The 24,547-nt window shown below is 36.9% G+C and overlaps 2 protein-coding genes across 3 annotated transcripts in view; one reads left to right on the top strand and one right to left on the bottom strand.

Annotated features, from left to right (window-relative positions):
* Window positions 1-24,547, bottom strand: part of LOC134798253 (semaphorin-1A) — a 385,737-nt gene that overhangs the window by 137,276 nt on the left and 223,914 nt on the right. The window lies entirely within an intron of this gene.
* On the top strand, window positions 22,466-23,443 carry LOC134798010 (cilia- and flagella-associated protein 20-like). The gene has a single exon (XM_063770343.1). It carries the CDS (start codon window positions 22,466-22,468, stop codon window positions 23,441-23,443), a length of 978 nt encoding a protein of 325 aa, XP_063626413.1.

The raw sequence follows: 24,547 nt of genomic DNA, 5'->3' as shown, positions 1-24,547 counted from the left end.
AACAGTAGGTAAGTACGCACAAAGAATTCGGCTTTGTTGTGTCTAATTTCGTAGTTTTCAGATTTTTTAACGTTGTACAAATGGGCTGGCGCAAATTTGTAGTTTTTACATTAAATTTTTGACACGTTGTAATCAAACGCAAGGCCTAATCAAACACGGAAACTAGACTGTATTTGCAAGGGCAAATTCTATCCAAAACCGTAGAAGGTAAAAGTCGGCTCGATAGAATAAAAATCACTAAAACATGTCTTATTTTCATTTAAGTACATAGTTTGTTGTATATCGTTACTCTGCTTACCATAGCAGCATGATTTTAGTATAAAATAGCTAGTTATATAGCCGAGAGATATTATAGGCATAATTTTAAACAAAAGTATACATTTTTAGACTAATTAATATATGATCTCCAACCAACCTCAATTTCCTACAATTATATAGGTGGTGTGCTGACGTGCCCAAAATGCGCTCGAGTATTTAGCAAGAAGATGGGTTACGTGAGCCACGTAAGGGCGCACCAGAGAGTGGATCAGCTACACTCTAATAACACGAGTTAAAAATTGCCTACTCCAGAGCACCCAGTCGCTGTGGCCAAAATCGGTCAGGAGAGCATCATCATCGTCATCATCATCATCATCAATATAAAATCTAGAAACCCGCGCGACGGCCATATCTTCCGTCGCAAATTTGGCGTGGCGCGCCATATGTTTCGTTTCCTCCTAATTTCCTAGTTTTACCCCTTAATTCGTTAAAGTACTCGTAGCAAAATTTTATTTATCTATTTATTTATAAAATACATACACAATATAACCTGATGCAATATGTCTTGTGTTTGTAAAGACAACAATCAAAAGAGAGTAGATTGAGCCATTATTAGATTTTCTTCTGTCCATTATAAATATAATATAAAAAAGTCCAAGTATTTTTTATTCTGTTTATCTTTAATCCAAAACGTGGATGGAATCCATCAATAATTTATAGGTAGGGATGTATTATTTATATTTCATTGTATCTTATATATGTATACTCGACTCGTTTATATTAGTAGGTTAAGTAGATAAGAAAACCTATACCCTAGGTATATTATTATTGTGGCGGTGGATTTAATTAATCCATATCTTATAGGTCATAGATATACACATCAGAAGTTATTGGATTATAAACGTCGAAAACCAAGACCGTATTTATATATTATTTTAGGTAGCATTAAGAGTATTAAGATATATTGAAGATAGATATATTGTGGTAATTATAGAATAATTACGATTTCATTTCAAATTATTCTACGTGTCTAACTTTACGTGTTTGGTACTTACATCAAAATTGGACTTATCCTTAGATAGGTATGTAGGTTTTAAGAGTTGATTTACCTGTAAAAAAAAATTATGCAAGTTAGTAATGAACATAAATTAAGCTAACTGAGCTGAAACAATTTAAGAGGTAGGGTCACTACTCTACCTCTTAAATCTCACCTCTTGATAATAGACTATAATAAATAGGTACATTTGAACGAATAAACATACAGCCGTATTCGAACAATGAGATACGTCAAATACTAGATATTGAAACGATATAGATCGGATATGTCAGTGTCAAACAAGTGTCAAAAGTGACGTTACTTCAAATAATAACTTCACTTTCGACACTTGTTTGACACTGACATATCCGATACATATCGTTTCAATATCTAGTATTTGACGTAGGTATCTCATTGTTCGAAATGTTCGAATACAGCTGATACTCATTTTACCCAAAAGACTTTTACGTCTTGAAATGATAACACGCTTGTACCTGTTTCGCTTCACAGATTATGTATGTTTATGATCCTTGTCTCTCATATATTATATTACGACTAGTATACGTATACTTGTCTTAAGCAGTAAAAGGACAATGAATAAATAATATAAATCAACGGAGAACAAAGAACATACACATTGCAAAGTGAAATCACAATAGCAGATGCCATCGCATTGTGAATTTGTGACAAAAACATTCCTTCCTGCGGCCGTATTCTGGTGTGTACACTTAGAAGCGATACAAAATACTATGTTATTATAACACTGACAGCCTTCGTGAGTAGTGGCCAAGGCAGGGGTCGACAATCTTTTGAGGCTATGGGCCAACTGAATGAGAAATCATCAGTTTAAGAAATGTCGAAGAGCTAATTAAAGTTGTTTTCGCTGGTCTTAGTCCTCTTTGTGTTAATTGTTTGGGTGTCCTAAGGAGCCGCAATTGGCCAAAAAGCCGCATGGTTGTCGCCAACCGCAGTTCTGCGACCCCTGGCCTAAGGGTTATAGAGCCAGCCGCGAATGCTGAAGACACTGGTTTAATCCTAAGCTAGAGACAGAAACTTAGTCACATATATTTAGCATACGATATCTTTTTTCAACTTATTATAAAATTTGTGGCATTTATAATAGGAGTAAGTAAACTTGTTACAGATCTCTAGAGACTTGGGGCACTAAAGATTGGAGGTTAATGTGGGGCTGGGTTGATCTTTTATGATTTGTTTGCATTTAATAAACTATTTCCTCGACTGAAAATGCTCAATTATTTTGATTATACCTCTATTGTAAGGATTGCAAACTATTTTAATATATAGTGCGAAAGACGGACATATATTATTACAACACTGGGTTATATGTTAAAAATCTGCATGAGAAGGACCGAATACGATTTTGGCTTTTATCGAATATACCTGTCTTTCCGTTTCCGGAATACGGCTGAAATTGTGAGTGCGAGCCGTTCCGCCCCCGTCTCATAAATCAAAAATTAATTTATATAATACATCCTGATCTCATGATGTTCTTCATACTTGTACCTATCCAACGTTGAGTGGATTTATTTTTCTGAGTTTTCTTTATTGAGATTCGTAGCTATTTTTAGGAAATTTCAACCATTATGATGGCTTGCGACTGTAATGCTGGGGATATGTACCTATTATTGTATTTAAGTTAAGTAAAGGATAATGTTTATATTTTTATACCTATATTTTATGGCAATATTATTATATGATAATACTTACCCATTAGTAGATTACTTATCTGTTTAAGTTGAATTTAATAAAACATCATTTGTTTATATCTACTAATTATACGTAAGAATCCTCTTGACCATTTTGATTAAATGATGTTATTCAATCCTTGTAAGAAAAACAAATGTTTATTAACATTAGTACATAAGTATAACTTTTGATTATGGTCTACCAAACTCCAGACTGCAACTTTGCTCCTCACATGGTTAAGGAAAATGGGCAAGTCACGTCAAACACCACAGTTTGGGTTCTTCCATAAGATTCGTTCCACTCATTACTTTCCAAGCATCATCTCTAATGTACAAGTTTGTTGGAGTTCCGAATATATCCACTGACTAGTTGATTTAGCTCGTATCTAGCTGGATTTGATAACTGGAAAAAGTTCTCTAGAATTATTAACATAAAGTTCATATTGGAATCGAATAAAACATATAGATATGTGGTTGAGAAAGTAAGGGTTGGGACGCAGGGGGATGAGTTAGTGACGTGTGCAGTGAGCATGGTATGGGAAGTTATTCGTTCTGGCAGGACAGCCGCATTGATTGTAACGGATTGTTTTTGCTCTTCCTCTGTACGAGTACGAACTCTTGTTGCTTTTATATTTTGATAAATTGTATGTCACATATAGTTGGATGTGGAGTAGGCTTTCTACCATTAGAACCGTAACGTCAAACATATTGTGTCAGAGTACTACAAGTGTAATATATTTATTAAAGAAACTACAGTTGAAGACATAATACAAATTAATAGGGTAATTTGCCAGTAATTGGCCACCCCAAACAAAAAAAAAAACTATTCACCTATAAACAGAATTAATTTTAGTATAAGGTTGATTCAATAACTTATACTAAAATGAATTCTATTTATAAGTGAATATAATTCATTTTTGGTTTGGGGTGGCCAGTTACTAAAAGTGGCCAGTTACTGGAGAATTACCCTATAAGCCTAATAAAACGAGAGATAACCGAAGGAAAACAATAACCGGTTTATTGGTCTGTTATCTGACAAAGAAACAATTCAGAAAATATGGTGATGGCAATATAAAACCGCGAAACAAATTACATTACCCGTAAAGCTACTCTCAATTAGATATAATGACATTTAAGGGTCTAAAGTTCCTATTTAGAAGGGACAAACACACCTGTGGGATTTAATAAGCTGCTATTTGGTATCATAAGAATACACATTCCCGCGCAAAAGGAATTAAGAGACCAGAATTTACCAGAAAAATACGGCGCTTTGGCGAAACCACGCAATACAAACCCAGCTGGTACTTGTTACGTAAAACATAACGAGAGCGAACGAAAATGAACCCTGATCTTTAGAATATACGGCTGTATTCGCAATGAAAAGTAAGAGTTCGATATAAGTACATTTATACAAGTTCCTCTGGAATAGCGAAAAATATTGTTTCTATGGTAATAAGTGTCTTGGCATTTTAAGGGTTATTTACTTGTGATTTAGTTAATTGGCTGTAAGGGGTTGTTCTGTATATCGCAGTTTTTATTCTCAAAAGTTTTATGTTAGAATTTGCTTAATAATGGAATATAAAATAAGCCGAGGATTAAAAACAAAAACCCTAATTGAATTACTGTTTCAGATGAAACAAAAATGTAGGTATCGGTAACGGATTGTGTAGGTCTGGCAAATAAATTATACCTACAAACAAATAATGAAGGCAGACATTTATTTTAACGAGAGACGTGGGCGTGTTCCACGTGTTTTTAAATGTGCTATTGCAGTATCAGAGGGCTTACAGCGAAAACCGAAGTTGCAAATTGCGGGCATCTTTCTCTTTTACTCCAATTAAGGCGTAATTAGAGTGACAGAAAGATGCCCGCAATTTGCGAACTTCGGTGTTCGCGGTAGGCCCTCTGATATCCGGAGGCTGATTCCGGTTTACAAATTGAAGTAAATTTGAGCTCATTTTGACATAATTCGCTGGCGCATATTGCTCGTAGGTAATTACAGGTACTTCAATATTAATTAGATTTCTAAACAACTTTGGGAACAAATCAAATTATTTTATTAAATATTTTGATTTGTGTTTCTCAAGTGTCACACTACTAAATATATATAAATCATTAACTGAATTAGATGTCATAATATTTAGAATATGACATCTATTTCAGTGTATAAATTCCTAAAGTTCAAATACTTACCTCCTATTATAGTGACACGTTATACGATTTGAGTTATTGTAGGTACCGCACAACCAAATGTGTATAAAACCCATGCCACTGATTATTAGATTGAATACTAATTGTGTTTGGTATGGCCGAAAACATGCCCTTAATTATTCATTTATTTATTTAAACTTTATTGCACAAAATATACACAACAATGTACAAATGGCGGACTTAATGCCAAACGGCATTCTCTACCAGTCAACCATAGGGCCAAACAGAGATATCTACAATTATGTTTAGATCTTAATCCATACATTCGAACGTTCATAAATCTTTCTTATCATACAACCATTTCAAAAGATCAAATTATATCAGGTTTAAAGTATAAAATAAGTGTTATTTAGGGACAGATGTATTTAAGTTGGATTTAAATCTGAGCAACCTCTTTAAACCTATATAAAGCCTAAGGCAAGAAATAAAAGACTGATCTCTCCTCTTCCATTTTTTCTATAGATACAGTCGGTTTAGTAGGCAGTTTTGGTAGGCGCGCGATAGTTAAGGTTAGGTAAATATCCTTTCAATTTTGGGAAAAATGTAGGCAGATAATCTTTACCTATGATAATAATGTGTAGGTGTTCGTTTTACTTGAGAATCAGGAACTTCTTATAAGGGTTCATTGGTATTTGTTATTCTCAAAATCCCAAAACCTTTACATAAAGTTTGATGTTTACTTTACGTGGGCACTAAATTTGTTTTATCTACTTTAGAAGTTGACACTCATAAAATGTCCTAACTACAGTATAGCTCAGTAACAAAAAAGATCTTGTTCCATCGACTCCATACGAAGGGGGAAAATGCCGTGAGCAAATATTATAAAAAACCGGCCAAGTGCGAGCCGGACTCCCGCACGAAGGGTTCCGTACCATTACGCAAAAAACGGCAAATTATGACGTTTGTTATATGGGAGTCCTACTTAAATATTTATTAGATTCTGTTTTTAGAATTAGTTGTTATAGCGGCAACAGAAATACATCATCTGAAAAAAATTCCACTGCCTAGCTATCACGGTTCATGAGATACAGCCTGGTGACAGACAGACAGACAGACAGACGGACAGACGGACAGACGGATAGCGGAGTCTTAGTAATAAGGTCCCGTTTTTACCCTTTGGACACGGAACCCTAAAAACCGTCCTTTTCTACCTCTCAGCAAAACCTACAATATTCATGAAATTAGACCCGGCTTTGACCTCACCAAATTCAAATAAAAACCAGATTAATCTCAACTTAGCGAGCGATACCCAGACCGCAAGTCAAACATTGAGCCCATCGATCCTTCACTGCGTAATTCCTCGGCCTATACGTCATACAACAAACGTGCCTCGCGGTCCGCTTAATAAACGCGATTGAGGACTATTTCGGCACTGTTCACGGTCCATTGCTAGCGGAAATTACGTTGCGTTGCGGCCCTAGGCTTTTTGTTCGCGACTGGGATCGTGTGCTATACGATACATACGGGTATTGCGTGGATATAAGTTAAAGGCGGTAAGATTGTTTGAGTAATATAGAACAGACAGAGCTAAAATAAACTTACCTGAAATTTCAGTACACGTTTCATGACTAGTGGCTAGAAAACCTAATATTCTATATAATCTTTTTTTAATAAAAACTTTAAGAAATTACAACGTCGTGTTCCGAATTGTTGAACTATATAATATGACTCCAAACAAAATGTAACCCTCTTTTTGCAAGTATTTAACTAAACAAAAACAATCTGCATCCCCCTCCCAAATCTATCACGTCGATAAAACCTCTCCGCAGTTTTAAGCCAAAAACAGACGAGCGAATTTGCGTCGTTTAAACTGGGGTTCAAGACGGTGAGGTCGGAAATGCATTTGCAAATTAGATTTTGTGCCCCCGGCCTTATCGTGTCTCGCGTCTTCGAACCACTTGCCTTTTAACCTCGGACACATGCGAAGGTTTTTAGAAATCCTCCCTATGCTATTGGGGCTTTGAATTTTTAAATTCTAATTATATGTAAAGACGTTTTTTACTGGCCAGTTCAGGTCCGATAATTGGATGGATCGAGATTGGAAATGTATTCAAAAAGTGAATGAAAAGCGACACGGTCTATTGCCTCTGTATAGGCGTCCGCGCCCGGTCTACACAAACCCGAAAAAGGCCTTCACAAAAATTAATACACTCGGTTCTAAAACCATTTAATTAATAGGTAGGTAAGTACTTTTATATGCACCTGAATTATTGTCTGAAATAAAAGCAGGACAGCAAATAAGATCAAAGATGAATGCGCACAAAACATTCAGGCTTGATGCTGGATGTCAGGCAGGGATATTCGAAAAAAAGATCACGGGCTGTGTATTAGATCGTGTCTATGCTTTCAATCCCACAAACGTCGTGTCGTTCTACCCTCTAGCCATAAACAACTAGCCTGTATTAGAAAACAGCGGTGGTTTAAAAATGGCGGGCGCACGTTCACACTCGATTGGGCAAGGAAATTGCTGCTCGCACCGGATTGGTTTTTACATGCCCGCAGAAGAATCTCGTTATATTCAAACAATAGTGAACGATTTTGTTTTATCTTGGATTTACTTCAAGCGAACAATGATTTCATCAGTACGAAAATGTTCAGAATAAATCATTTATCGTGAAAAAATAAGAAAAACATTAAAAAGAAGGGTGAGGTATAAAATACACATATCATTTTATTTATACATTGATCAAACAAGAAGTGTTTTTTTTAGTAACCATGTAGGTACAATTATTTTATAGTGGATAAACAAATACAATATGATGTTTTTGGTTGTTTACATAAATAAAAAAAAAAAAAAAAAAAAAAATATTATAGGACATTCTTACACAGATTGACTAAGTCCCACAGTAAGCTCAAGAAGGCTTGTGTTGTGGGTACTCAGACAACGATATATATAATATATAAATACGAATAAATACGAACATTCAAGTCACTTAGATTTAAAAAGCTATATCGAACTTCTTTTGAATTCCTATAATTTAAACATATAAATTTTCTTTAAAAAATACAATTTGCGAATCAAAAGACACCTTAAAACAAACGCAAAGTGCGCATAGATTTAACTCAATCAGTTACCTTACGTATCTACATTTAAAAGTAAATGTTTCGTTTGAACTATGTCCTAAAGTAAACTTAGCAAAACCATATTATCGCCCTAGCTAATGTCACAAGATTAAAACGAACCCAAATCTAAGCTTAACACGCGTGAAATGGCAGTTGTAATTTCGTTATTTCGGGGTGCGTAGATTGGGAAAAATTGGCCAATTACTCGGGGAAAAATTATATACAAGTGTAATCAGGTAAGTGGCAGCGCAAGGTCGAGACCGACTTTAGACAGCTAAAGTACGAGTAGGTTAGGTTTTGTTAATCGAATTCTCAAACAGAATTAACTACTTTTTAGTTGGAATTATTTATTTATTCTAGTATTTATTCGGCGGATTTAATAAAACAGCTGGTAAATTATATACCGAGTTTCCAAAAAAACCAACGATTATATGCCGAGGAATGTTGGAGCAGCTCAACAATTTTTTATTTATGATTTGAGCCTGAAACCTAATTTTTAGAACCCAATTCATCGAGTACCCTGTCTGTCAGCTGCTAACTACGCTATTTAATACGATTAGCGAAGAAATTGCATTTTGAAATTGCTTTTTATCATGATAGACAATGTTATGTATTAGAAGAAGAAGAAGAAGAATAGACAACGTTATGTACCTATTCGTTTTTTTGCAAATCGCAAATTCACAATTCAGGGCGAACTACTAATTTTATTTTATTTATCACACACATTTGAATGGACATTCGGACATTCTAAAACAGTACACATGTAACATTAGTAATATCGATAAATGACATCTGAAATATAGGTTACAGTTGATGTCCACTAATCACCGGCTGTTTGTCCGATGTGTTTACAATTATAAATCATGACATGATTGTCGTGTCAAGTCATTAGGCGATGGTTAATGAGCCTCATTTTCATACGCAAACAAACAGTGCAGGGAGATACTGACCGGTGCAGTAACCGTGCGATCGAGATATACATATATTGTAAATTCTTTGTATATGTCGTAGGCCGATCGTACGATCAGGCAGATCGTAATCTTCCTGTGTAATGTTTTGACGATAGTTACATCAAACCAATATACAGGTAGGATAGGTTCGTTAGGTTGCTTCAGATGCCCGAAGGGCAAACTGCCCAGAAATAGGAGCCCCGCGTAGCGGGGCTCCGTCGACTCAGGGAACGAGTCAAAGATTTTCACGTTTCACAATATGCCTAGGAATTTCACGATATGCCTGATCTTAAGATCTGCCGCCGACATATATACTTATTGACATTACGCATTAACTACATATAATATGAAGCAAACACGAATATATTTATTTAATAACTGTCGCATTTGTTAAAAATGTTAGTGTTGCTGACGAAACAGATTGTAATATTTTCCAATATTTTGAGTAGTTATTTATTTATTTATCGTATGTGATAAGATTAGATAATTTATAAACAAAGTACCGGCCAATATGATCAATTGTGATTGCCCCTGGAATGAATCACTTTGACCAAAATTACCGTTTGGATAAATTCAATCGAACAGTATAGATACCTAACAAAATAACAATACTGTCTATGTCTACTGATGACTTTGCAGCTATACGATATACAGTTTCCCTTTATTCCAACTTCGTGTAGTGAAATTATATAATAAAAATATATAGAGCACAACCGGGGGACAAGACAGGGTACGGCTTTTACACTATATGACAATATGTCCCTATGCAAGGTTCAATGGCCCACTACCCGGTAAATCCAAACAAATGAAGCGGTCGTGTTAACGAGGCAAGTAGGGGGTTCTAAGGGGGAGGGGAAGGCCGAGATTGGAGGAGCGAATCGGCAATAAGTGCAGGGGTAACTGCAGGCAATCTGCCGGAATGGACCGCTATTCGTGAGTTATGGGCTCGGTCGAAACGCTGGATGTGACAAAGAGTGGACTTTTAGGATGCATACGTAAAAGGTGGTTCTGCTGCGTATGGAACGTAGAGCTTTTAGGAAAGAAAAACTGATTAGTCAGTGCCTATAATGTAAAATACTTAATTTTGTATACTAAATGGCTTCATGCCAAGGAATGATAGGTATAGGAGGCGAAAGAGCAGACGATTCGCCTGATGGTAAGAAATTACCGTCGCCCGTGGACACCAGACAAACACCAGAGGGGTTGCAAGTGCGTTGCCAGCCTTTAAGATGATATGCTCTTTACTTTAAAGCTCTTTTTTTATGAATGATGATCAAGATGAAAGCTCAAGAATCAAGATTAAGAAATGGATTAAAGAAATAGGTCAAAGATTATGAATGTCACTATCTACACAAATGTGTACCACTTGTCATAATAATTATATATAATATTTCCCAATCCCACGCGAATATACAGTTTATGGCTACCCTATCCAGTAGCTTTATAGCGCTGAAGATATTCTGTGGTCCTTGGAACGCTAGGTAGGCAATATTCCGGCTAGTGCTGCATTCGGATTCGGACATATTAGCCTCCAAAGACGCCGACCACCCTACAGGCGATATTGATTAAAATGCGTCCACAAATCATCGGCCAATAGACTATTACCTACACTTTTACGACCTACGAAATTAATCAGGCCGTTAATTACCCAGCTAATGATCAATAAATAAAACATATTAAACTTTCACAATTACCGTGAAACGTAATTTATTCACGGCCGTAAATACGTGTTGTCATATCGGACAGAGCCTCAATATCGTGGTTATAATAATGAAATATCGATGGGCGTCCAGCGCCGTCCGACAAAAACAATTTGTTGGACCTCGTTGCAGGAATGTCGATAATTAAACGAACCTGCAGCTAGCTATTTCAGCGGCTCGCTCGCTCGACAGACCCATATATTTTGCTTTCATTTTCCTTTTAATCCGGCCGGCTATGAATCTATTCCTTTCCCGAATAAATTGCAGACAACGCCGGCTCGATCGGCGATTAGAATCGGAATACGACGCCGTCCGCAGATTATAAAAATAATGCGAACAAGAAAACAAGCGCCCCTCAGCGGTATCGATAAAATATAAATGGAACACCCAACAGTCGACGTGATATGTTGGGATTAAGAGGCGAACATCGATAAGGAGCTTTTAAAATTCCGTGCACACCGGTACACGAGAGGAACGGAAAAAAATTGAAAGGAGACTCAAATATGTCGTCTGAATATTAAAAAGCAAAATACTGAATAATGCATCGGGTGGCTCGAGAATGATATAAGAGTGTAAGACGATTGGTGGAGCTATTTGCAAGCCATTAGTGCTGATAGAGCGTAACGGAATTTTTCCTGACTCCCAACTTTTTACAAGGATAATGTCGATTTTTCATCGCCCCGCAATCGTTGTACTTTTGGTGTCACTCATGTGCCGCGTTCCCTTGCACTCTTTATCATCATTCGCCGTGAATGAAATTAATTTACTTTTTCTTCTTTTGTATTATTTCTTCCGCAAAGCTAACAAATGAAGCCTCCTCGTGTATTTAAGCATTCGGGTGTGTCGTTTTTGTCTTGAAATAATAATGGTGAGTAAGCAAAAGCCGCGAAGACACACGAAGTATTGCGTAATCAGACTCAGCGGCGGAATATTTGGATAAATTTAGTTAATCCTCACCCGTATCCAAGCGCGCCATTTCTGTGCGAATGCACGGTTAAAAGATTCGTTAAAGTAAGTAAAATACACGAGCCGGTCATTACTGAGGATAATCCGGGATAAGTGCGAGTAAAATCGAGGGGTGTCTTTAGGCAATCTGATAGCTGAATGTAAAAATATGTAGGTATCATTCATTCTTTCGATACTCTCCTTAGTTGTGATAAAAAAAGATGGTTCCACTTGACTGCGCCTATAGAAGCGTGAGATATAATAAGCAGACGTCGTTAGTTGCTATAGTTTGTGTATCTCGTACTTAACGGAAGGGAGGAAAGGGAGAATAAAGTGGTTGGTAAGCTTTCCCTGAATCCACCGTGATATTTTCCATATACTACGTGGCTTTCAGTAGGATTTACTTAAGATGAAAATAAATGTATGCCCTTGTTATTAAATAAGTTGTTTTTCTAGTTTTTTACGAGTATTATAACGTTTTGAAATGTAGATAGGTAACGGTAGTAGAATATATCTTAGGTCACGACGCTTCAAACTGCACCCGCTTGAAAAATAAGAGATTTTTATTTCGAGCCGTGACGCGCTCTACTGTGCTGTCGGGGAAATGCCTGTAATGAAACTACGTAATGAAATCATATAATAGTCCTATAAGCCCCCGTCTTTTCCGGAAGCTTAGAAATGTTTAAAAGCAATTTTTTTTAAGTTAATATTTAGAAAGAATGATTATTATATTTATTATAAGTGTTGAATAAATAAAGGTCGGGTAAAAAAGTATTTGGCTACAGCAATGAAAAAACTTGGATTCGTTCAGGATAATAATTAGTTAAGCAAATATTTAAATAATTTGTTATAACCCTTTCTAAAAAATGTAGTACCAAAAATGTAACAATTCACTTGGAATCAATAACTACAGTTTCCAATAACTGCACACGATAGTATTTACATGAAGCTTCGTTTATTTGCACCAATGCACTGTTATAAAGTCAAAGAATTGCGAACACGATATTCACCGAGTAAAAAATAAAGTGTATTAAATTGAGCTATTTCAATGTCGCTGAAACAAAGCCAGCAGGAACTTTCAATAAACCCTAAGTGTGAATATAAAAGTCGTATAATAGCTCCTGCTGAGGGCGTTTACTGCCTCCACTTACTACCTCTAATGGATCATGTGCACTTTATTGTCGAAAATTGCATTTGCCGGATGAAATTCCTGGCACTTTGTTTTATAGTGGGATACCAAGTCTGTATATATTTGCATTGTTCATTGGCGTTCAATTGTTTCTGGTTTTCTTTCACGTTATTTTGGTTCAAAGATGTGAAGACGTAAATACACATTGAATACAATTATTCAGCATTTAGCATCATACGGGACATGTAAGGTTCTTTATTTTTTTATTATTATTTAATTTATTACATGGAGCATATTACGCACAAAGTAAAACTGAATGAATGAAAGTAATTAGCTAGATCCTAATAATCTATCGTTATTTATCTAATTATCTAATTTATATCTATTTAATTGTAACTAAGTATGTTAGCACTGTTAGCAGTTATTTCATTATTGCTTCTAATTAAGGGTGGGTGAAGCAAAGTATAAGTCCCTCTAATTAAGTAAGAAGCAAAGTCCCGCTTTGTACGCGCGTTATTATTGGCATTCATGTATTGTTGGATATTCTTCTCGCACACCGCTCCTCGCTCTTGTTCTTCTCTGACGGAATCGCTTGAGGCTCAAATCAGGCATCTGTTCTTTATGAGCAATGCATTCCATTCCCCTGAATCATGGTGTAGTAGCAAAAAGTGAGGGAGTTTCCTTGCATTGTAGACCGGGGCCCTAAATACCGGGCTCGGCCTACCGTGTAATACCTATAGGATAGGTAGGTCAGTAAAGAAGGTTGCACAATCGCCATAATCCGCTTCGAATAATGTTTAGTGCTTAAGTACACGGGCGACAAGGTTTACTCAGGCGGAAGACCTTTACGCTGGATGCACAGTGCACACCCTTAGTGTCCTACGTATCACGGCATTTACTTGGTAATAGGGTGCAAGAAGAGTACAATAGTGATAGTTCAACAAGTTCTGAAGTGTCGGTGGTATAAAACATGAACAAAAATTGTGTTTTATACACATGTTGATTCTTGTGTATTTTTCATGAAGAATACTGAATATACGCTTTGTAGAATTAATTACATGTCCAATTCTGCATTGGCATTATCTACTCGAAGCCTAATTTGAAATAAACTTGATTATCAGTTCAATATGGTGCGAAATAAATATAACTCTGATCTAACATTACATTGAGTTTTCGTTTGAAGAATAACCTTCTGATAAATAAGAGTGACAGAAGCCAATGCTACATTAATGCTTAAGATTGCCGCTGTATATACCTAACCCCTAATTATTTAACAAACCTCCTAATCAATCCAAATGTATCGTAGCGGAACTAACCTCTGCCTAAGCTGGGCTTCGCCAAAATTGGTCCTACATAATTTCACAGCTTACCCCTCGCTCGAGTCATTAAATTCACTTACAATTAGACCAAGGATATCAGAGGGATCTTCACATATCATTAACTTTTTACACCGAGACGCGTCTCTGACAAATTCCTTTTAAAACTGGCATCGGGCCAGAGTATAGGTATAGATGGGCACATTAGAACAAAGTTTTTGGATAATTTGCATGAGTGCTTATGGTCCCGTCCAGGGTTGCAGAAAGACAAACTGACCAAATATTGTATGTTGAAACAACTTATTGTAGCTGCAAATTAGTTTGCTGTAGAATGTCAAAAGCTGTAGGATTGCGAAAGCTGGCGTGATACCGCTCTGAACCGAGCAAAGTGGCGTGCTCTTGTGTTGGAGCCATGACTCATTTGGGTCATCGCGCCAGCCAAGTAAGTAGGATGTCAAGCGTTAAACTTTTACAGGTTTACTGTAAAAGTTTAACGCATCTTACAGCGCCATCTACTTGTACTTGTTTACGCATATTGGCATTAATGCTACAAATACAAACTTACAAACTGTACTACTAATATTTACTACCCCAAATTAAGTTGATTCATAACATAGATAAGTGCTGGCACGTTATTCAGTTTTGCCATGCAAAATGACCTAAGAGTTACTAAGAGTAAATACGAAAACATCAGAACAAGCCCTGCTTTATGACAAGGGAAAGAAAAAGCTTCACTGTATCCTATTTTTATTATTGGCACGGAGCAGGAACTCGGGAAATCTTGGCAGGATTTCTTGGCAGAATCTTGTTATGTGTAGAATTTTTAATACGTAAGACCAATTTATTTGTGCGCCTTGGATAACTCGACACAGAAATAATGCTTGGCAAGAGAGGCTTTTTCACTTCTCGTCCGTAATTACGTGCTGTTCATGAAAAATAATGTTCAGTTCACTAAATATATATTTAACAGGAAATAATATGAACAAATATTGCTTTCAGATTTTTTGAAATAAGTAATCACCCTTCCAAAACAAGAACATTTTCGCAGCCTAAGAAAATTTTCGGTACAAAATAGTCTGCCGATTTTTGCGGGGGAGGAACACGTCAAATGTATACGTAACGTGAAAATAGCCATGTCAGATAACCGTCTGTCTATACAATGTGTTTGACCATTAGCCGGCTATTTTAAACAGAGGGGAACGCCTGTTAATGGCTACTCCGTTTGGTTATATCCTCTAAGCAATAAGGTGGTCCACAATTAATAACAAAAATAAAGCAAAAATAAAAACTAAACCATCTGTGGAGCCTGACATCTGTTCATCAAATCTTTCAGATACTGACCACGTGACATATACCTAATATTTGTCTCAATACCAGCATCATAGCAGCGGTATTTTTCCGCCCTCCCGCTTATTGCAATTTATTAGCCGTCGACAGGGACAAACAGTGTCCTAATCGACATTTCAGATTTACGAGTTTCGACAGGCACGTCGGATTAAAAGGACAACAAGAGCGAAATATATGTCTTCATTCCGATGCGCCGGGCCCTGGCTGCCGACCTGTTCCCATTGGCTACGCGAGTGCAGTTCAACCACCGTAACGTGGCCTAACTAGCAAGAGAGAGAGTGTGTTAGAGGGAGGCTAATGCAAAATAATTGACTCTCTTTGGTCGGTCCATCATGTCTGAGGATCGTGGTCAGTATCAGGGTTGCATCTGGAGCGGATGATCTGTCTCCACCGGTTTCAGTCCAACGCGTCTTTGACGACCGTGTAGAAAGGAAATATTTGTACTTTTTATATTGATTTTTTACACGTTTTAACCAATGGTAAATGCCATTAAAAAAATCACAAGGAAACTATACCTATTTGCAAGGGCATACTCCGACTGAAACCTTAAAAGGTGAAAACGGCTTGATACCAAAAAAAAATAAAAGAATTACTAATTTTCATTTATTTTCAAGTGCACAGTAAAATAATTTAATTTCAGTAGGTACCATTTCGTAGGTACCATTTCGTACCTTGTCACAGTGAAAATCAAAATGAAAGTAGCTAGGGACCTCATACTGTTGTCACTGTGGCAAGGTACAAAATGGTACTAAAATTCAATTCATTATTACGGAGTTAGAGGATCGGCACTGAATTTACTTAAGTCCTACTTAAATGGTAGAATACAAAGGGTCGATGTGAATGGACAGCGATCACCTGGGTCATTGGTCTCTATGGGTGTACCACAGGGGTCAATATTGGGGCCTTTCCTGTTCCTTATCTACATAAATGACTTGCCATTCCTTGTTAAGACCCACCATGATATAGTATTGTTTGCAGACGACACCTCACTTATTTTCAAAGTCAAACGACAGCAACAAGCTTACAATGATGTAAACAATGCCATTTCAAAAGTAGTAAATTGGTTCAATGTTAATAATTTATTGTTAAATGAGAAAAAGACTAAATGTATTAAGTTTGTCACTAGTAGTAACGTAAGGCATGTGCAAACAAGTGTCATTGTGAAGGATGAGGAATTGGAATTAGTTGATAGTACAGTTTTTCTTGGTATAACTTTAGATTCTAAACTCCAGTGGGGTCCCCATATTGCTACTCTTTCGAATAGACTGAGCTCTGCAGCTTTTGCAGTGAGCAAAATCCGTCAGTTAACTGACGTGAAAACAGCTCGATTAGTATATTTTAGTTACTTCCATAGCATTATGGCATATGGTATTTTACTGTGGGGCGGTGCTTCAGAGATAAATACCATTTTTGTTCTGCAGAAGAGGGCTATTCGAGCAATATACAAAATGAACCATAGAGACTCACTTAGAGATAAATTTAAGGAAATTGACATAATGACAGTGCACTGTCAATACATTTATGAGAATATTCTGTATGTACATAAAAATATTGTAAATTTTAGGAAAAATTGTGAAATTCATAATATTAATACTAGAAATAAACATAAGCTCGCAGTGCCCTTCACTCGGCTCCATAAAATTAAAAAATCATTCATGGGTAATTGTGTAAGATTTTATAATAAACTTCCAAACCATATTACTGAATTATCTATTAATAAATTTAAGAATTATGTAAAGCGTAAACTTATTTCTAAAGCTTATTATACCACACAAGACTACATGAATGATATTACAACGTGGGATTAATTGTTATTCGAAATGATTATTTATTTATTAGGTACATTTGATTATTGATGAGGAAATGGATATTCCGATGTAATACTATCTACTTCTTTTGTTACTTATGCTTTTTTTTTGACATTTAGATTTTATTCTAGAAATTCTAGACTAGTATTTTTTTATACAATCTTTTTAATGTTTGACGATCCTTTTGTGAAATTCTTAGTGTTAAATTTGATATGTATAATAATCCAATTTTATTATGGAATAATATTAACATCAATAAATTGCTCTGATAATTAGATTAAGATTAATTACGATTCATAAGAGCTTGTTGCTAGGCCTACATGAATAAAGTATATTTTTGATTTTTTTTTTTTTGATTCCTTGACCGTACACCATACCATAGCAGAATAATTTTAGGATAAACTAGCTAGTGATATAGCCGAGGGATCAGGGGCCCGTTTCTCAAAAGCTTGTAACTAGTAATACAAGTGGAAGTCCCTTTTTAACAAAAGCTATTAAAAAGTGACATCCGCTTGTATTACACGTTACAAGCTTGTGAGAAACGGGCCCCAATAAGCAAAATTTAGAACAGAAGTAGGTATATTTTGAGAGTAATTGATGTAAAAGGTAAAAAAGATTAAAAGATCAGATTTATAAAATTCTAATGCGACTCAGTTTAGCTGAGTCTTGAGCATTCAGTAAGCGCTTGGTAAGCGAAATGAAGTGACAGCCGAGACTGCCTTTTAGAGCAAACATTTTATCTCGACTGTGAGTTTGCACGTAATAAGGTAAACGTACTTACTGGTGCTCAACGCGGTCTCAGTACGTATGTCATCTTGAAACTAAAGTCATTGTCAATAGAGGTGACAGCAAGGTGTCCTCTATTGGGCATTAGCATGTCGAGCACTAGTACGTTTACTCGTACCTTAGGTATTACTTGTCAAGTTCAACTTGGTACACAGTTTGGGGTTAGAGTCTGTGTGGAAAGCGAATAGTCGTGGAATGTAAGGGAGCCCATACATTCTACGACTCTTCTCTTTCCGCACAGACTATTACAAAAAGTGGTATACGGATTTAAAAAAAATCGGCAACGCGCAACTGACTTCACTTGATTTACAGGCGTTCAGAGGCTACTGAAACCGTTTCATTGATCATAGGGTTCTTTGACACCTACGTAAGAGTGTTAATTTGTCGGCCTGAGGCTATGCATATTAGTAAGCATCGTGAATAACACCTCTCAATGTGGAGCGAAAAATGAACTGAAATCCGAGGCTTATAATAGCCATTCAACCCGCTCCGACTAGGTAATATGTCTGTCCTTATCTCGCGGAATGCATTTGACAGAGAAAACGTATTCGAGGAAGCGGAATTTTCTACCGGTTGCAGTTCGAAGCCTACTAGAATATATGCGGTTTTGTTTTTAAATTCAATATAAAGGTAATCTATATTTGTTAAATAGGGATATTGTTCAAAACCATGGAAAACGTATTAGAGTCAGACCAAGAAAAGTCTGCAGCGGATTTGATAGCCCACGCAGTGCAAGTGTTATTTTAAACGTCAAACTTCTATGAAATTATGACGTATAAATAAACACTGGCACTGCTTGGGCTATCAAATCCGTTGCAGACTTTTCTTGGTCCGACTCTATTACTCGTAGATCTACCTAATATGGAATTCACACAATAGCATATTTTGACTTTATAAACTACTTATAAGCCTCTTATACACAACTTGAAGCCCTATAATAAATTGTAAAAGTCTAAGGGCATTTGAATTTTTTTTTAATTCTAGATTTCTCTAAATTATTATAAGTTTGTTTCACGCTTCATTGGCACCAAAATAACCTAAATTAATTGTTATAATTATGTAATTTACGAAGGTATCTATTTAGCCACATGGAAGACTGGTAGTCTGGTAATGCCTTAACATCAAGCGCCATTGGTCGTTTTCTGTATATTTACACAAAGTACAAATAAATAAAAAATACAGGTAGTAAATGTTCAAAAGATTGCATCTCTATTGTTGTCACAATTACGTCGTTAGTTGAACAAAACACTTGACCTGTTTCCAGAGATTTATTAGTGAACTATAGCTATACTTTTAGCCGGCTAAGGACCGTCCGTTTAATTATCCGCATTCCGGGTGGACAAATTGTTCGGCGAGCTCGGATATTAATTTCGATACATTGTCTCTGGCCAGGCTGACGACGATTATTTCCAGCCAGCTGCAATATCGTGGGAACGTCAACGTTAGCATAGAAATAAGATTCTTGCACACTCCAAGTATAGAAAATAAATAAGATTTTGGCAAAAATTTCATTTTTGGTACAAAGCTTTTATCACTGACTGTATTTTTTTCCTCATGCAACTAATACTCATCGAGACAATTTCTAACAACCCCATACACAATTAGTTTGCGTTGTTTTATCATTTGACCAGGTCCATGACATAATAGTGCATTATGTACACGTTGCCAGCTGACAGATCATATCAAAAACAAATCCAGATCAAACTCATAAGCAGTATTACAATCAGAATACGTTTCCAGGACTTGGGCTATAAGGGCTATGCTTCAACTTTTTACACTATGATACAGAACATTTACAAAGATCAACATCATAACTTTAGCATAGAAATAAGATGTGTTTTATGTAGAACGAATTAAAGCTCGCGAATCATGGTCTCTGTGCGTAAGCGAGATATGTAGATAAAGATTATTTATACAGTGTCTTATTTTACAAATCCAATTTCCGCGTGAATACACGGGCCGGTTGTAAATAACGCAGACAAAGCTCGCCGAGTCTCCGTTCGATACATTATGCAGACCACGCTTCGCTGCGCCGCGCAATGAGCTTTGTAAATATACCAAGCACATCTGAAACGCCGCTTGTTTTTTCAGCGAATCGACTATAGTTTTCTGACTTTCAGATACATTTCAAAACTTGCCGTCATAAAATAATTTACTTTAAAGCTGGAGGCATTTCATTCCGGAAAAATGTCAACGCAAATTATGTTTCGTTTTTCTGTTTGTGTTAATGCCACACATAGGCTTTCTTTACCATGAACGAACTTTGTAAATATATAACCAAAAACAAACGGCCCGAACCCAACTTTAGGATACGTCAAATATATATTACGGCTAGATACGATATGGATTGGATATGTCAGTGTCAAATATGACGTTTCTTCAAACAAAAACGTCACTTTTGACACTGACATATCTTATCCATATCGTATCTAGCCGTAATATTTGGCAATTGCAAACAAAAGTGTGCAAACAATATATCTTATTGTTCTTCCGACAGCCGTTGGTGTCATCGCTATACGTTTTCTATACCATTAATCCCGAAAAATTGCAATGATATCTTAACAACGCCAGGGGATTCCCCTAGGTTGCAAAAAATGTTCGAAAAAATCTTATCTCGAATAAGGTAGCTAATGTTGATCTGCAGGAGCCATGGAGACACTCTCAACGCTTCCTACGTGCGGGCGAATTGATGGCTTGCCAGACTAGTTTTATAGTGGTCTCAGAGTTGTAATAGAACTCGAGGCCACTTTACAATGGTACGCGCTAGAATTCACCTCGTTAGGACTCGCGCCAGCAATAACAATACACAGTCTGATGGCTGCGATGAGGTAAGTAGGCGACTAGGCACGTATGTCTCCCTTCACATGCACTCCTTATCGCGACGGACAAAGGATCTTTTTCATTTCGCCTTTGTCCTGAGGTTTTGCCGACGCGTCTCTAAGGGCGCCCACATAGTGGAAAAGTCACGTGATTTAGAGACGACAAAAATGTTATTTTGCCGGCCGCGTGTGCGCGTTACTTGTGGGTTTGCGTGACATATTTTCCTAGTGTCGAGGATGACAAATGGGATGATAAATCACAGCGAAACGAGCTTTTCTTTTAAAAGTTTTTTTTTTATATTTCTACGTATACTCATACGTTAGGAAGTTTTTGTGTTTTCTGACTTTCTCATTTGTTACAAGGCTGTTTACGAGGTACGGTTATATGTACATGCCTATAGTTACCTATACGGCAAGCATTGAACATTTTACAAAAATACAGTCTTTATATGAAACTTTTACTGAACGCCGATGCGCTCACATTAGTTCTTCGTAAAAGTAGTTCTTCGGTTTCATTAAAATATTGTACTTCAAATACTATAAATAGAAAAGTCAGTAGAATAAGTGAACGAACACAAAAAGGGGGGTAGAAAAATACTAATTTCCGCCGGCGACGGATCTAAGTAGTCCGGCGCCGAACCTAACTCCCTAGTGTAGACTGCAGTACAATGCTCACGTACCCATGCAGGCCCTTAGTCCAATCCAATTCGCAAAATTTTCTTAAAAGATTATGCAGACTTTAGTTATAATATATTGCACCACATGAACCGATGCTCAGCACAACTAGTGTTTAAATATGGAGACCTAGGCTAACATATCGCGCGCGAGTGATTAAATACGCGCTTTAAACCGGAATATTAGCTTAACGTAAGTATGATTTACGACAACTTCAATACGATATATTGCAATAGGTACGCAGGTATTATAACACTTGTAAACTCTCGCGTTTTGTACACATATTTATGTATTCACTTGACCACACTTAAAGTTCTAAAGTGAGACCAAGAAAAGTCTCCAGCGATTTTAATAGCCCACGCAGTGCAAGTGTTATTTATACGTCATAATTTCATAGAAGTTTGACGTTTAAAATAACACTTGCACTGCGTGGGCTATCAAAATCGCTGCAGACTTTTCTTGGTCTAACTCTATGTAGTTTCAGAACTCCGTGTCATAAAAAGAAGTAGGTATATTGACATGTGTAGCCTTTTTTGTCGTAGAATGAAGTTGTCATTACAATTCTTTTTAAAGTTGACAGGCAGAAAATGTCATTTAAAGGAAAAAGTAAACAAATAGCGTATTTAGTGATGAAATGTTAATTGGAGATATTTACTAAATAGGGTCAAAGTAAAGAACTATTCAACTTGAAGCCATAACGTAAAACCAGGTCTAAAATGTTCCGGACGTCATACCAACGCGGATTCCTAACTGTGTTCTATAGCTGCGGCTCTAAACCATTGGACTTATGGGAAGTTCATATGCAGAATGGTCATATTGCAAGGCTAATGGACCCTGATATTAAGTCCATGGTGGTAGATATAAGAGGAACTAATGTAAGCACAGCGTATATAACATGTCCAACGAATAACAGAACTCTTGGAATAACAATGCCGTTCATGATTATGGTGGTAAAGAATTTGAAAAAATATTTCACTTTTGAGGTGACCATTTTGGACGAAGGCGGGGTAAGAAGAAGATTCCGGGTATCTAACTTTCAAAGTACTACACAGATCTTGCCCATGTCTACTGCTATGCCTATCAGTCTCGCTGACGGTTGGAACCAGATCCAGTTCAACCTATCTGAATTCACACGTCGCGCATATAACAAGTCGTTTGTCGAAGTACAAAACATTAAAGTGAACGCCAATATACGTCTCAGGAGAATTTACTTCGCTGACAGGTTGACTCCTGATGAAGATTTGCCTGCTGAATACAGGATTTTTCTTCCCCTACCTAGTAAAGTAGGTAGATACAAAAAGGCTGAAGAAGGAAGTAAAATTACGGTAATTAAGCCTGCACCGTCTAAACCGATTGTGACATCACAAACTAAGTTGAAAACAACGTCTCAGGTCAGTATTGTGCAGCTGCCTCCAGCGGTACCTCCTGAAGCAGGTCCCGTGGAAGGTGGTGAGCCACCAGAGACGGTTCAGGCTGAGGTAACTCCTGAGCCTGTTGCAGAGGAGGTTGAAGCCCCTGCTCAGGAGGGCGAAGCTGCTCCGGAAGAAGTTGAAGCGCCTGTGGAGGAATCAGCCCCTACTGAAGGTGAGGCTGCTGCAGAGGCCGAAGAGGTACAACCTGAATCAGCCGCAGAGGTACAACATGAATTAGCCACAGAGGTACAACCTGAAGCAGCCGCAGAAGCGCAGCCATAGGCACCTGTAGCCCAAGAACCGGCAACAGATGATCCGGCCGAGGCAGCTCCAGACGCTCCAGCCGAGGCAGCTTCAGCCCCGGCGGACTAAGAGTAACTTCATTAGTTGTACAGTCACCATCAAACAGATAGTGACGGCCAAAGTGGCCAAATATATCCTTACACATTCTTATTTCTACAGAAGCGAAGGTGTTATTTGGCCACTTTGTACGTCACTATACATATATTTGGTGTTGAGTGTACATAGATATATAAGATATATTCGTATATAACTTCAAATGGTTAATTACTGATTACATATAGATTGATTGATTAATTTCCTAAGAATGTTATGTTTCAGTTGTTTATTAAATATAATTTTAATATTAATTATTTCATTTACGTGTAGGTAACTGTACATTGTATGTAGTGTTTGTACAGTCGCCATAAGATATATCGAAGTTGTCGAGGTGCTCAAAAATATCTAAACACACACTCTAACGCCTTGACAATAGAGGCGTGTTCAGATATTTGCGAACACCTTTGCCGCTCCGATATATCTGATGGCGACTGTACTATACTAACGTAGAGGTACAACAATATAGAGATGGAATGGGGGAGGGCGAAGGTGAACGAACGAGATGCACTTGGAACATGCATTGCTCATGGAACTTTCAGTAGGAGTAACAGAGAAAGCGCTATTATTGTTTGTCCTTATAGTCTCACTTTTCCTTTTTGCGTATTTCTAAAAAGTCCTGTGACGTTGAATATTTTTGTTGCCCACAGTTTTTATGATTGTGGTTCTTCTTTTTCAGTTCTTTTTATATATTTTTCTGCTAGCTCTAATTTATTTAGTTATAATATTAATTTAATTTCTAAGAAAAAGATTGTAGTTATTGTTAATTTTTTTATTCGTGTTAATAAAGCACTTTATACTATACCCAAATAGATAAATTAAATAACAACTGACAAGGAATCCAATTACGTAGGTTGCATTTGATATGTTGTCAGGAATGATAAAACGTGTTTTTAATTTTGTCGCATTGCGTATGTTCTGCAGGTTCCCCCACGGACGCGTATGGCACGTCCATGGCACGTCTATATAATAGTAGGTCTATCACTACAC

Source organism: Cydia splendana, chromosome 16 (assembly GCF_910591565.1).
Source record: "Cydia splendana chromosome 16, ilCydSple1.2, whole genome shotgun sequence".
Taxonomy (NCBI): domain Eukaryota; kingdom Metazoa; phylum Arthropoda; class Insecta; order Lepidoptera; family Tortricidae; genus Cydia; species Cydia splendana.
Note: the sequence above shows the minus strand (reverse complement) of the source record. Positions and strands in the feature narration are given on the sequence as shown.